This window comes from Centroberyx affinis, unplaced genomic scaffold (assembly GCF_046629955.1).
Source record: "Centroberyx affinis isolate AG114_WGS23_722 - 3 ecotype Tasmania unplaced genomic scaffold, CSIRO-AGI_Caff_v1 ptg001103l_1, whole genome shotgun sequence".
Classification (NCBI taxonomy): domain Eukaryota; kingdom Metazoa; phylum Chordata; class Actinopteri; order Beryciformes; family Berycidae; genus Centroberyx; species Centroberyx affinis.
This window is the reverse complement of record NW_027279646.1, coordinates 427,599-441,765: the sequence shown is the minus strand read 5'-3', so window position 1 is coordinate 441,765 and position 14,167 is coordinate 427,599. Positions and strand designations below refer to the sequence as shown.

Below are 14,167 nucleotides of genomic sequence, written 5' to 3'. Positions count from 1 at the left end.
TTAACACTATGTTGTCTAAATCTAAAAATGTGAACAAGGATGAATCAGGTGGGATTTCTCTAAAAAGATAATAAATTACAACCGAAAATCCCTTTTAGTGAATAGTTATATTTGCTTGACAGGGCAGGACTATGAAATGTTCCCAATTAATATTACATGGAATTTATTTCCGCTTTTTTTTTTTTTTTCTAAATATATTTCTGAATTTACCTTGATTGTAATGTACCTCATTGGCTGTGGTTTTGTTTGTTGGCCTAACTATAAAGGATCTGCTTGTACCCTTGTGGGTTGGGAAGAATTAGGATTTATGAATTTATTTCCTCTGTTGTATTGTTTAAACAGCTTTGGTTTAGTTTTGATCCCTTCCTCTTGCCTTTGAGGCTGTTCCACGGTGTCAGCTGTTGACTGATAGTAAGAGAACTGCCTCACAGTGTGAATGAAAGAAAACTAGCGGTTGGTAAACACTGATAAGGGATAAATAGAAAGCGGTCAGGCAGAGATAGTTCTGTGGGAGCCCAGATTGTGTGCGGTCTGTTAAAATGAGATTCTGAGCCTGTCCTTTTTATTCTTCCTCCCCTCCCCTCCCCTCCCCTGTGCTGCGTTTGTCTGGAAAATCTCCAGTGACCCGGCTCGGCAGTCCCAGGCTGCAGTATTCTCTTTTTGTATTTGTTTTGTTTTCTAACAAGGGTCAAGTTGGCCAATAGACATGTCCCTGATGCTTATAGACAGCTGTCATGACTTCAAGTACTTACAATAATTCATTTTACATGGAATCATAGTTCTGCTCTAGAAACACAGCATCAGGGAAATGGTGCAAAAATTGAATCTGTATATAATTTTGAAACATGTAGTCTTTTATGTCTGTTGATTGGCTATTGTCACATAATTTATCTCCAGATTCCCTTAAAATTTAAAAGAAATGGCTGAGTATGAGCAGTTCTGAACTGAGCATCCATCCATTCATCCATCCATCCATCCATCTATCCATCCTCTTATTACCAATTCATATACATATCATTATTTGACATGCATTATTACGTATACAATCAAGGTATCATCACTGTAAGTCAAGGCTACACACACACACATATATATGACCATGTTGTTAATTACAACAAAACACTTTCTTCACGTTACATCCTAAGAAATATCAACCTCACTTCTCAACTGAATATAGTCTAAAAGACAGTTTTATTGAATTCAATTCTTTTTTAGGGGCAATCTGTTCTTTCCTTTAATCATTGATTTTTTGGGGGGAGAATCCATCTTTTATGTGATTAAAAAGACCTTCAGAGGTCTTACCTTGAGGGTCACCATGTGGTGTATTTACACAGAAAATAATTCAGCCCATTGTAGCCCAGCAGCTAATGAGATTGGTTGGTAAGTGAATGACACAAAGGCTACAAAAAAAGCTTAGCGGTTCGGGTGAATATCACAGTGTCCCTGCACACACACTCCAGCAGCAGCGAGACTCTGGACTACCCTAGACCCCACCTCGGTCTCCTTCTACTCCGTCTCCTCCCTGATGTCACTATGAAATGCAAAACAAAGGCTAAAAGGGGCATGGTAAGTCAAGCTAAAAATTCTGCCCTGTCGGAGATGTTAACACGGCTGCGTTTAGATGTAGGAGACTGTGAACAAGTGAGTCTGTGTCTGTTTCAGGATGTGCTGTGCTGTGAGCCTCAGAGTAAATTGCTCTTTAACAGATAAGTAGATTCATTGAAGGGGTTGCTCCTGTTTCTTAGGAAGCTGTCACTAGCTGAGATGCCGTCTAATGTGACAGAGAATAAGACCATTACATTGTTGTTGTTTTTTTATTTTGACTAGTAACTTGTAACTTGCTGCTAACACTCTTTTCTCCATTTCTTTCTCTTAACCACTTTCTTGGCTTGTACTTGAACTTTATGTTAGTTCGCTGTAGCAGAGCTGCCAATTGGTTCTACAGTCAGTTTGGGATTCAGAATGTTAAAAGGTTTTTTGTTTGTGTATTTGTTAATATTGCATGTTTCTGAAAAGTAGTTAATTGTTGATCCTTCGGTAAAACTTGACTCTGGGCTGTTCAAGGACTTATCTGAAAAGTATTGAAAATTTGAATAAAGTAAGACAAGACGAGAGAGGCTCTTGCTGAATATCCAGTTAAGAAACTACAGCATGTACGACTCATATTGTGTGGCTGGCATTTGTATCTATTACTTTACTATTTAGATAGTCACTCACATGTGAATAGATTCTGTTGCTATACACAAACATGCACATTTTGAGCACAGATATCTGTACCTTTCCTCTGATTCTGCCTCTGTGAACATACAGAATACTAGTGCTACTGAACATCAGTAATGATCGCTGTAATACATAATTGTAAGTGCATTAGCTTATCATACTCTACTGTCAGACTGGAAAGTGGGTTAAAGTCCATCGTGTATATTAAACCCTGGACTTAAGTCAAATTTACATTTTGTTAAAGATTACTCCTTTTATTGATGCATATAATCATATTCATGGACCATCTGCTGATTTGGCAAGCATGGATCAAACTCACAAAACAGCCCTGCTAACCTTTTAAGTACAAAATAGTCTGGCTTAACTCTGCTATCCCAGTGTGTGTACGTGTGTATGTGTGTGTGTGTGTGTGTGTGTGTGTGTGCGTGCGTGTGTGTGTGTGCGTGTGTGTGTGTGTGTGTGTGTGTGTGTGCAAGTGTGTGTGTGTGCGAGTGTGAGAGATTGTATGGATATTGGATAATGCTTAATTTAGATCCTCCAGGCTGCTCATGCCATATTTTATTTTATCATGATCGCTTTGGTATCAGACCAGGGCATGTGTTTGAACAACTGAGCAAATAATGTTTGTCTGACAATACGCAAAGCAAAATCTTGCTATAAGGAATCTGATTACACTCTTGACCACAGCGTACAGCTCTGAGTTTATATCCATCGCCATGGTTACATGGATTTCACAGCGCAGTATTGCACACTTCCACCTGGTTGTGAACGGGGGTTATGGGCCTTACCTCTTTAGTGTAATAGGACACTGCTTAAGGCTGCTCTAGTTATGCTGATAACTGATTTATAACAGTTCTTAAGTATTTTCCAGTGTATATTTCAGTGAAATAGGAATTCACCATTGGGCATCTTTACCGCATGAAATACTTATGTTCAACTCATTCCAAACAAAGCTTACGCAGATTGAGAATTCATATGCCAGAGGTAAATCCGAGTTAACACGGATTTATACTGGCATGAGTTAAAGGACTAGAGTTTGTAATCCAGGTGGCCAAGGGATTTTACCACACAGTGGCAAAAATCACTTAAAACTCCCCCAACATCCTGAGCCACTGAGCTCAGTAAGCAGACAGATTTTTCAGAATTGATGACAGCACAACTATATCAGAGCTGAACTCTGTGTGTGTGTATGTGCACGTTTTTGTGTGTGTGGGTGTAAATGTGTGTGTGTGTGTGTGTGTGTATGCGCACGTACATGTGTGAGTGCGCGTGTGTATATGTGTATGTGTGTGTGCGTGTGCGCTTGTTTGTTTGTGTGCGTGCGTGTGTGTCTGTGAACATAGATGTGTATGTTTGAGTTTATTTGGATCATTTGCTTCCTATATATACTCAATTAGTAAGAAAGGGGCTCGCTCGAATAAGACCTTGACAGATTGGTATTATTTTCCTTTAACAGGGTAGGAGAGTAGGACTGGGAATACTGCCTCCCATCTGCATAAACATGAATCGATGTTTGTAGCATAAAGAAAAGGACAATGACCTCTATTTCAACAGCCATTGACTGCTCTTCATCATTAGTAAAATGATCAAAGTGGCTATGCTATCCTAATTATTTATATTCTACTGGTCTTTAGTTTTTGTGACCATACTTAATGCTTTTTTAAATATGGGGAGAAACAAGCAAAGGTGTGTGTGTGTATGCCCGCGCGTGCACATGTGTGTGGAGGACAGAGGAGCAGAGATAGAGTGGAGTTGTTTAATGACAGGAACAGCTGACTCATTTAGAGAGAGCAGTGAAAGGTAATTAACCCTGGGAAAACTACAGCTGCCATGCGAGCTGTTCACTTCAGCGCAATCTGATTAGGAATCACTGCTAGAGTCCCTGACTCCTTTCAGACACTGTGTGTTCGAGGTAAACTTTTCCCTTCGCCCTGGAGAGCCCCGGAGCGCTGGAGACCTGCCTTTTGTGACGGGGGATTAGCTTGAACGGTTACTACGTTTCTCCAAATTGCCGACCACCTGGTAGCATTCATGCAACCTTCTCCATGAAAGGGCCTCCTTGGGCAGGAACAATGGGCAGGATTACTCTGTAGAGATGACAGACACCAGGGCTGGAACTTCTTTCTCCCCAAACACCTGTCCCCAAATTAGTCAGGTTTGAAAAACCATGTTCATGACAAAATTCAAAGATTCAAACTAACCTGAGAGTGGTTTGGCAGACTGGAGACAAGCCAATGGATAAATTGTCTGCTGTTTCATTTATTATGCTATTGATGCATAGAGTAGTGCAAGAAGATACTGATTTTATTTGCCTCAATATTTTGGTGTTCTTAATTGGATTGAAATTCACAAATAAAATAGCATATCATCTAGTCCCCTTTCATACGATAAGGGAACTAAAAGCACCAGAAATTTGGTCAAAAACAGAAATTGGCTCTTTGATGTCAGAAGAAACAATCTGGACTTGGTGCCTCTGTGTGGTCCGGCTCCAGATGAACTCAATTTAGAGGGAAGGCTTTGGGATGACTTTGGAAAGCGATTACAAGATTCATAAATCACCTCGGCAAAGGTGTCACCATCTGACTCTTTTATGGGAGCCTTGCTAACTCCGTCCAATAACAAGTTTCCCCTGTAGTTATGCCATCATAACAAATCATTGAAGCGATAGTGGCTAGCCAGGCTCCTAATTGTCTGTTAAGAATTCTGTGAGCTGTGTTCTTTTATTGAAGCATCTCTGTCTTGGAGAAGTGATAAGATGCCAATACGCTCCTCTATAAAAGTACTCTTTGGCAAAAGGCACAAACACTTTGCTTGGCCGTCAGGGTAGCTGTGAGGCTGTTATATCTGAAATCGCAGTTGACTTCAAGATTTTGACTGTGTCTCTATGAATCCAGAAGCTCCATAAGAAGGTGGAATGCTTGCAAACTGCTGGAAAATTAATTTTCATTCCGATTTATATTTTCCTCCTGATGTGCTCCCTTATATATAAAGGACACATATAACATAATACATATAAAGGTTAATTGTAGCTAACGTGATCTTACTGTTTTTCTGTGGTCTTTTCTATAATAATATTAAATAAACCCTGGCTAATATTTAAAGCATTCAACGGTAGTAAATTTATCTAGGACTGTTGATAGGACTATTGAAAATATGAAATCTTCTTATATAGGTTCACCAATAATCAATCATCCTAAAATAAAATAATAATTACCACAACATTTTAGGCCAAGCTTTGATATGAATTGGAAATCATAGAGCCCTTCTCTTTCCCCTCCCCCTCCTAAAACCTATCTTAGCTGTTATTCTAATGTCCAGCTGCTAGCTTTTTAGGCAGAGGGCGTCTGATGGCTCCCCCGTCACCTCGCAAATAGAAAAAAAATAATGAAAAAGTTGTTTATCTAAATACTTTGTGAGCAGAAGTTGATTTTAATCTCTGAGCAGTTTAATTTACTCACCATGAATCAATTTGCATCTCAATGAAAAGTGTCAAAAGCAATTTTGTGTTTTTTCTGTATAGAATTTCACTTGCTTCCACAGACTAGGTGTGAGCACTTTTCCAGCAAGTATATTACAGCTAGCTCACCTTTTGTTTCAGCTGGACACACTTTTATGTTTTTTGCTGATTCCAAGCACAGTGGATGATAACAAACCTCACACCTCTCCTATGTTACATATAAATCGTGATCAGTTCGCCATATCCTCAGACATTCATTACAAGGAAATATGAAAGTAAATTGTGCTATCTCTTGCCGTTTGCTCTTTATTATGCATAAACAGAAAACACTTAGCATGTAAAATTAATGTGAAAATTATTCCCGGGGTAAACTATAAACACAGAAGTTACCCCGCACATTTACCCTTTTTTTCTCCTTCCCCTAGATCAGAGTGTAATTGCCAGTAATCAGGTCTGTTTGCTGCTGATAAAACCACTCTGAATGCGAGGAACCCTCTTTGTGTGATGACTCAATTATGCCAGAAGTGGCTCATCAAACCTGGCCCATCAGCTGCTTTAATAAATAAGGAGGAAAACTTGCTGCAGGCGCATTATAATTCCATTCATTCCATAATTAAATCCATTCCAGTTTTAACCCTTCACTCAGTATGCCTCTGGAAGAGGAAACAAAAACAAGCAGGGGGGGTGAATACACACCAGACAGTGACCTTGCACAGAGCGCCCATCCGTTCCCCATAATTCAAAATGATACTGCTGAAGAAAGGTTAAGAGAAAAAGGCTCATGGAGAAAAGGATGGGGATCAGTTAAGACACAGCTCCTGTTTTTATGTATGCATTGTTTCCACACACAGCCTTAGACAGTAATTATATTAAAAGAGTAATCTAATCATAACAGTTGGTTGGGTGAGTGTGCGGTACTGACATTTTGAAATCTTATTTTGTGTAATCTCATTTGCCTCTATCATCTCGCCTGTACCCCTATCTAAAGGAAATGTAAATAATGTAATTAATTTTATGGTCTCCAGAATCTTACTTTGCTGCACTGGCACCGCTTTATTGGTTTCAAGATGAAGTATCAGTATAGCACCATGGAGTTTTACTCTATCACAATAATGTCTGTGTTAATTACATGAGAGTGTCCCAAGTGCATGGATAAGCTGGGAACAAGGGGGCACAAAGACTCAAGGTCAGTGATGAATATCCACAGCAGCTGTGCGGTATTAATAAGGCATTGTAAAAAAAATTAAATAATAATAATAATAATAATAATAGCATCAACTGCAACAAAATGTGTGAGCAGTTGTGTGGTAATAGTAATAGCAGCAGCGTCTTAGGGGTATTTCGCAAATGTTTCAGTATCCTCTCCACCATCTCAACTTGGATCCAGCCTTCTGATAATGGTGTGAGGCGATGGTTATTCATGATTGTTGGACTAGGAAGGTCTCTCTCTCTCTCCCCCAGTCACAGCCCATTCTCTCCTCTGTGGTGGGAACGCTAGCAGATGGGGTTAGGGGGAATGGGCTGGGCTCAAGGACAGCTAGCAGCCAGATTAACACATAGAAAATCACATGGACCCTTAGCATCAGGCTGCCTCCATTCCCCCTGAGAAATCTGCCCTATACACAGGAAAACAGTCCTCTGAGATGCATTATTTGTGTTGGGCTGGGGTGGGGTGGGGGGTGGGGGTGCATAAATATGATTCAGCAGATGACGAACCAGCTCAAATAGTAGTGAGTCTTTTTTCTTATGCTAATGACACTGAGCCCCACCTCCCCCCCTCCCCTAGTTTTGTTTTCTGGGGGAAATGCTCTGTGAGCTATAATTAAGAAGATGTGTGTGTTTTTTTTTCCGTTTTTTTTTTCTTTTTTTTTTTTTTCTCAAAGCTAACAGGAATAAATAATTCCGTAATAAGATCTGTGAAGTGAAGAGGCTTAATGTACTCATTGTGTTCATCCTTGTTTTCCCTCTTGGATGTTTTGTATTAATTAGAAGCAAGCAATTTGATCTCTGTCAAGCAATCAATTTGCATCGTGTTTCTTATTCCTTGTGAGGTATTAAAATGTTCTCTCCACCTTTTTCTGACTGCATGTTCGCATGTCTCTTCTGATAAAAAAAAAAAAAAAAAAAAAACTTTAAAAAGAAGCTTTGGGGAGATACAATTGATTTGCCATAACCTGACATGTATTATTGTTCATGGGTAAAAAAGTAAATTGTAAGATACAGTTTTATTCACGCCACACCAGTAATTTATATAGATATATTTATGTGTCTGATGTGATTTTATTACAGAGAATGAATTACATGATCACCTCCTGAGAGCAAAGAATTGTGAACGCATCAACCAAGGTGGACAGAGTGGATCTGGCAGCTTTTCCTACAGAGTGCTCGGAAAACTACAATCAAAGGTAAATATCCTCAAACAAATGAGGGTTGGCTTTCTAAATATTAAGTGGTAATATCTTCCCATTACTCTGGACCAAAATAACATTGATGCTAAAAAAAAATAGTCTATCTAAGAGATAAATTATTGTGTAACAGTGTTTTGGATAAGTAGCATGTTTAGTGGTGGAGTGTCGATGCTCTTTTGACCATGGTGATCACAAACTGAGATTGCTTTTACTTATGCAGAGCTGTGGGTGGCTGCTGGATAATACACTCTGGAAATCATATTGCTGAGTCTGCTGTTTCTAAAGTGATGATTGCCTTTAGTTGTCAGGTAGTCTTCTCTGGGTTGAATTTTTAACTCGCAGAAGGTAGTCTCTGATTCTGAGACCTTGTCACCCTAATAAAAAGTTTAGATTACTATATTTTCTCTGCATCTACTCATTACAAAGCCTTTAGATGGAATAGCAAGAATTTTCTGTAACAGTGTACTTTACAGTGGCCTTTTTCCAGTGTATTAATGTTTCGTAATTAATCTGGGAAAGTGATGTTCCAACGTCCCCCATTGTTTCCTTACTAATAGTTTTAGGCAACTAGCTGGCAGCTACACACAATTTGAATACAGAGAAAACACACCAAGATAGCTCATGAAACAAAATACTGTGGAAACACATATTGCCATAGCACTCAGTAAGACACAACATGACATTATTTCAGTAAAGAAAACAGGGAAAACCTTGTAACATCACTGAACAACACTTCAAATGATGGAGCTCCTTTGTCCATTCTTATTTTATTATATTATGTTTGAATACTTTGTACTTTTGTTGCTACACCCTTGGAAATAGATTGTGTAGTAGAGAGTATTGTTACTTACTTTTCAATAGGTTAATACAAAGGTTAATACACTGGAATATGGCCATTGTAAAGTAAAGTGTTACCCATTTTTTATTTCCACTGCTTTATATGTATGACCAAATCCTGAATTTCATTAATCTATCACCATACACTGAAAAATGTATGATACATTGATCCATGTGTTGTTTAGTGTCAAGAAAAAGGCACAGTATACAAAGTTCTCAGCCAGATTGTGGAGCGAATATCAAATAAAAGCTCCCATTCGACCCTGAATGTATCTATTTGTTCTGCTTTTGTAAACACTCAGCGTCATACAAGCTCTCCATGTTGCCATGTCAAGAGTACCTTTTATTACACCACAAGCATCTATTCAGGCTTTTCTTATTGTCCCATTACTTGTGATTCCTTGTTTTAGAAATTAGACGTAGCTTTTGGTTTGTCAAGAGCCTTCAATAGCTTTTGTCGTCACGATGTCAAAAGTGCATGTGCTACGCCCCTTAAAAGCAGAGACGCAGTGTTTACATAAGAAAGGTTTTATTTTGCTTGTCAGATATGTGAAATTGGATATACAGCAGCTCCAGGTCAAAATATCAGGGAACATTAGTTAAACATGCACCCTAACCACCTTCAAAACCATAAAAATTCTGGGTTTTGATATCTGTTTCATTGGTTGGACAGGCATAGGACAGACTCTAAATAGATGATTTGCACCCATTTCACATTTTAAAGGCTATATTGATTCGTATAGCATTAGGGTTTATCTTTTTAAATGAATTTTAGCGGTTCTGTTGTCATTAAAAACATATTAACCATAATTAATCTAGAGTAATACGTAAAACATTGATTAGTCCGGTGTAGTAAGTGAAAAAAAAAACTTTTATGATAAAATACTTGACAGTGTTTTTAAATCAAGTGGATTTACATAATGAGGAGTGCTTCTATAACCCATGGGTAATGTACAGTGAGTCAGTGGTGATATTTAGATAAGTACACCGACAACATCATTTGAATTCTGATTAATTTCTGTGTTATAATCTCAGGTTGTAGCATGTAAGAGCAAATTTTAGCTTTTTTTTTTTTTTTTTTTCTCGAGAACAGCAAATTTATACCAACCCATGCAAAATGTTGAAGCATGTCTGTGTGGAAAAGTGTTACAAACTAATGAGGTACATTAGTTTTTACAGAATGTAATCTATAGTGTTTGGGAGTTGTTTGTCTCAATAGGCTCTAGTAATCAAAAGTAATGAACCTATTATGAGCAGGACCTCTGAGGGCCCGGCGTGGCATTAAGAGTGTGGCACATAAAAGGTTTATTAAAGGAAATTAAGGTCCATCACTGCCACACCTGCTCCCCTATTATAAATGTATGACAGGTCAGTGCCTTCAATCACAACAGCAAACGAGAGAGAGGAGTCATGTTTCCCATTACCAGGGAAAAGTAACAGCATATCCTATGACTCACAGATTTCACTGGCCTGTGACCACTATACACCACCATCAGCCTGGAATAATTATGTTTAATAGGTTTTATTTGGGATCCACAAGCAACAGCCAGGGAGAGTGGATGGATTTTAGCAACTATTTTTGTCTAAACACATACTGTGAGGTGCTGTCTGCACTTTAATGTCATTATTTTGTATCAGTACATTTTTTCTCACCTTTGGAAGTTTGTTTTTGTTTTGTTTTTTGTTTTGTTTTTTTTTGTTCTAACATCACATGCGTTTGCATATTATTGGATTTTGGTAGCGTTTCGTAATGTTCTCGTGCAAACGCATTGATATAATAACACTCTCTGGCTCTGGGTGGTTCCACATTTTTGACAAAATCACTAATAATCTAGCGTGTTTAGGGCATTTCCAAATCCTGGTAATTAAAATAAAATGAAAAAAAAAATCCGAAAAAATCAATTATTCTGTGACGTGTACTCTGCATCCTTTATTTACAGATGGATTCTGAGGGCGAGGAGCAAACTCTGCAAACATGTAACAGTAGCACAGGTGAGTACAGCAGCTTTCACTTTTAGCTTGCTTTTTAACCACACACACACACACACACACACACACACACATACACACATTCCATCCACTTATCACTATGGGTTAGGGGTATCAGTTCAACAATCCAACTTTGTAACTGTCAGTTTTATATATTATCTTACCAGTTTGAAGAGCACTGCACTGCCATTTCATTATTCAGAGGGGAATAACTTCATTAAATTGGAACATTGGCTCAAATTAGTTAAGGAGTGTGTATATATTGTGTGATTGAAAACCTCTAGACTGGATATGTCATTATGCAAGTGTTCAGGGCCTGTGAGGCCTGCCTGCTCACGCTGGAGCTATTACTATGGCTGGGAAATTCATGGAAGTGTTATTATTGGTCGTGCTTCATGGGAGTAGGGTGGAACTTGTGAATGAGATTTGCATGGGTCTCTGGGAAAATTGATTTACCCTTTTAGATCATGTTGTCAACGCTGTCAGAGGATGAGCTACTGTTGGTCTCCCAGAGAATAAGCAGATTGAATTTAAAGCTTTTCAGATCAATGAAGAAACCACTTCTCCATCCTTACACTGATTACATCTGATGGCTTTGTAAAAGAGAATAAAGTCTTCTGTTAAAGGTGGATAAAACAATAATATAATAATAAAACAATTTTAGCAGAGGCGGTAAATCCCCCAAAAAACATTTTGTTCAATATTATCCGTAAAATAAACATGTAGAGTACTTTGTAGAATAGAGCCTGGACCTTTGATCAAGAGTATGTCTCTGTTGACAGATGCAGTGCCTGAGTCACCCACAGTAGTGGAAATGCAAACATGACTATTTACCTGTCTTTTCTTGGTCTTTATTTACAGTGCTGGCTGACTGCATCACTGAGACTCCCAGGTAAAAGTTAATGACGTCTTTGTGAAAATGAACACAGAATGAATCACTTCGAATTTCATCAGAAAATACTAACAAAAATGAAAAGAAAATACTTTCCTGACCACAGATATGATAAAATAAGAGGCTTTTATCCTCATAATGTAAGTGAATGGATGGATCTGTTCATATCTCCTCTGTTTTTAAATACATCATTGACTTTTTCACAGTTTTAGTAATCAGCACTCTAGTTTTTGCTTCAAGCCCTCACATTTTGATAGTTGGAACTTTCAAATGAGCCAACTGTGAGCCAGACGAACCACTGAGGCCTCTGTTGACCCCACTGTGCTTTTTGTCCATTCTCCTCCTCCCTGCAGTCCATATGGGTCCATGGCTAGGAAGAGGAGTGCCCAGGAAGGGGTGCAGGGTGCCCCCGTCAACAAGAGAAAGTCCCTGCTGATGAAGCCCCGCCACTACAGCCCCAGCGAGGCATGTGAAGAGGAGAGCGAGGACCTGGCACCGCCACAGGACAAAGAAGAGCTGAGGAACATTGACACTCCAGCAGGTAAACAGATGTCCTGTTGTTTTGTCTGTTTTGATGAACAATTGACGCTGAATTTTAAAATCCCATCTGTTGCATTCATATTTCCCTCCCTCTGCCATCAGCCAGCAGCCGCAGTCATTGTGCACTGGAAGTGAAAGACTACACTGCTGGGTCCACATTAGTTGTGTCTCACGTCCGCAAATTGAAGTTTTGACAGCTGATCTGCCATGATATTTTTGGCATGGCTTTACCCCCTTTTGATGAGGCCAGATTTCAGACCCCTCATCTGTCTTTTTTGAATAGCCATTCCAAATCCATTGAATCCATAGAATGAAAAACTGAATGGGTGAGTGCACCGGCTCACTTCGATTTAAATTAAAGTTATTCCATTTTCTTAAATAGATTTTTATTGAAGTTGCACATTGTGAGAAGCAAATGAGTTGCGGGTGAGGAAGACATTGCCTTTGCCTGATGTTCCACTATTTTCCTACTAGTAGGGTTTTACTCAGACACAGGAACATTTCATCAACAACAGTTGAAAATTGTTTATTTTCACTTAAACTACTGTCTTTTTCACGGGCAAACATGTTTTTTTTTTCTAATGAATTGAATTTTGTGCATTTTGGCAACAATACCCGTGGTTTACATGTGCATTCTCACCCACTATAATCTGCACTGATTTGGTATATTTTTAACGATGTAACTAAGCAACAAACGTAATTGTCCCTTTCAAAAGCTTTTGTTAGGCCCTCTAACACAGTCTAATACATAATTAGGCATAATGTCTACAGCTCATTATAGTACACATGTGTGTAGTTAAATGGACCAGGAGAGTAGCTCACTGAATTGTGTGGATTCATTGGAAATGGAATTTATTTGTTTCCTGGGTTCATATTACATTACAATTATCCTAGTAATTCACTGTGCCCCATCAGTTTTTCCTTTGTTGTTGTTTTTTTTTTTTTTTACATTCTATATACTTTTTCTTTTGCTTTTATCAGCCAAAATTGATTGACTATATCTTTCTTTATTTGAACCTGATATTCAATGAACTAGCCTTAAAACAAAATACTGTCAAAATGAAAAATTGCATGTATTTATAATATCAAGTTGCAATGTCTGAAGAGTGTCAAATGGACACATGGATATTGATAAAACATTGTCAGAACATATTTTGCCATCACTGTCAGATTTGGGGGGTATTTTCTGTAGAAACAGGATGATGGGAAAAGTGGATTGGAAGCACTAAGAATTTTGCAGTGGGAGGCTGGTCATATCTGCATTTTAACAAAAAGAGAGAAAAATAAGCCTCTCGTTTGGTCGAGCCACACTGCGTTCAACTCCAGCCAACTCCAGCCCTGCTGCAGAGTGCCGGTAATGGCTATTCTGGAGTACAAACTGTTCACCTGTTCCAACACACAAACCACCGGAGGGATCCAAGTTTTTTTCCTCCGTCTTTTTCCTTTTTTTCACTTCACTTCTGTGTGTGTGTGTGTGTGTGTGTCTGTGTATGCATGTGTGTGTATGCGTCTGTGTGCTTGCACTTGCATGTGTATGTCTGTGACTGTATGTGGCTGTGTCAGGCCTGGGAATCCATCTGGATGAAAAACAAGTCCTTGTTGCCTGCCTGGTAAATGTAACTAAGTGTAACTGACTTCAATTTTTCAGTGAACAGGGTTTGTCTTCTCTGTTCAAATAAAAAATGTTGCCCAGCAGGGAATTGATACTAACACATTTTAGTTTGTTAATAAATTCCCGTTGAACGTAGTAGTGTTGTCAAATCAAAATGCTTATGAAACCAGGCTAAATAAAGCAGATGTCAAATTCCATTACGCACAATAGGC

The 14,167-nt window shown here is 38.7% G+C and overlaps 1 protein-coding gene across 1 annotated transcript in view; it reads left to right on the top strand.

Annotated features, from left to right (window-relative positions):
- The window catches only part of st18 (ST18 C2H2C-type zinc finger transcription factor), a 41,096-nt gene that overhangs the window by 11,783 nt on the left and 15,146 nt on the right, over positions 1 to 14,167 (top strand). Inside the window, exons 3-6 of the mRNA XM_071523672.1 lie at positions 7,967 to 8,082; positions 10,863 to 10,914; positions 11,773 to 11,803; positions 12,157 to 12,344. Of these exons, the coding sequence (XP_071379773.1) occupies positions 7,967 to 8,082; positions 10,863 to 10,914; positions 11,773 to 11,803; positions 12,157 to 12,344 (387 nt within the window). The remainder of the gene's footprint in view (positions 1 to 7,966; positions 8,083 to 10,862; positions 10,915 to 11,772; positions 11,804 to 12,156; positions 12,345 to 14,167) is intronic.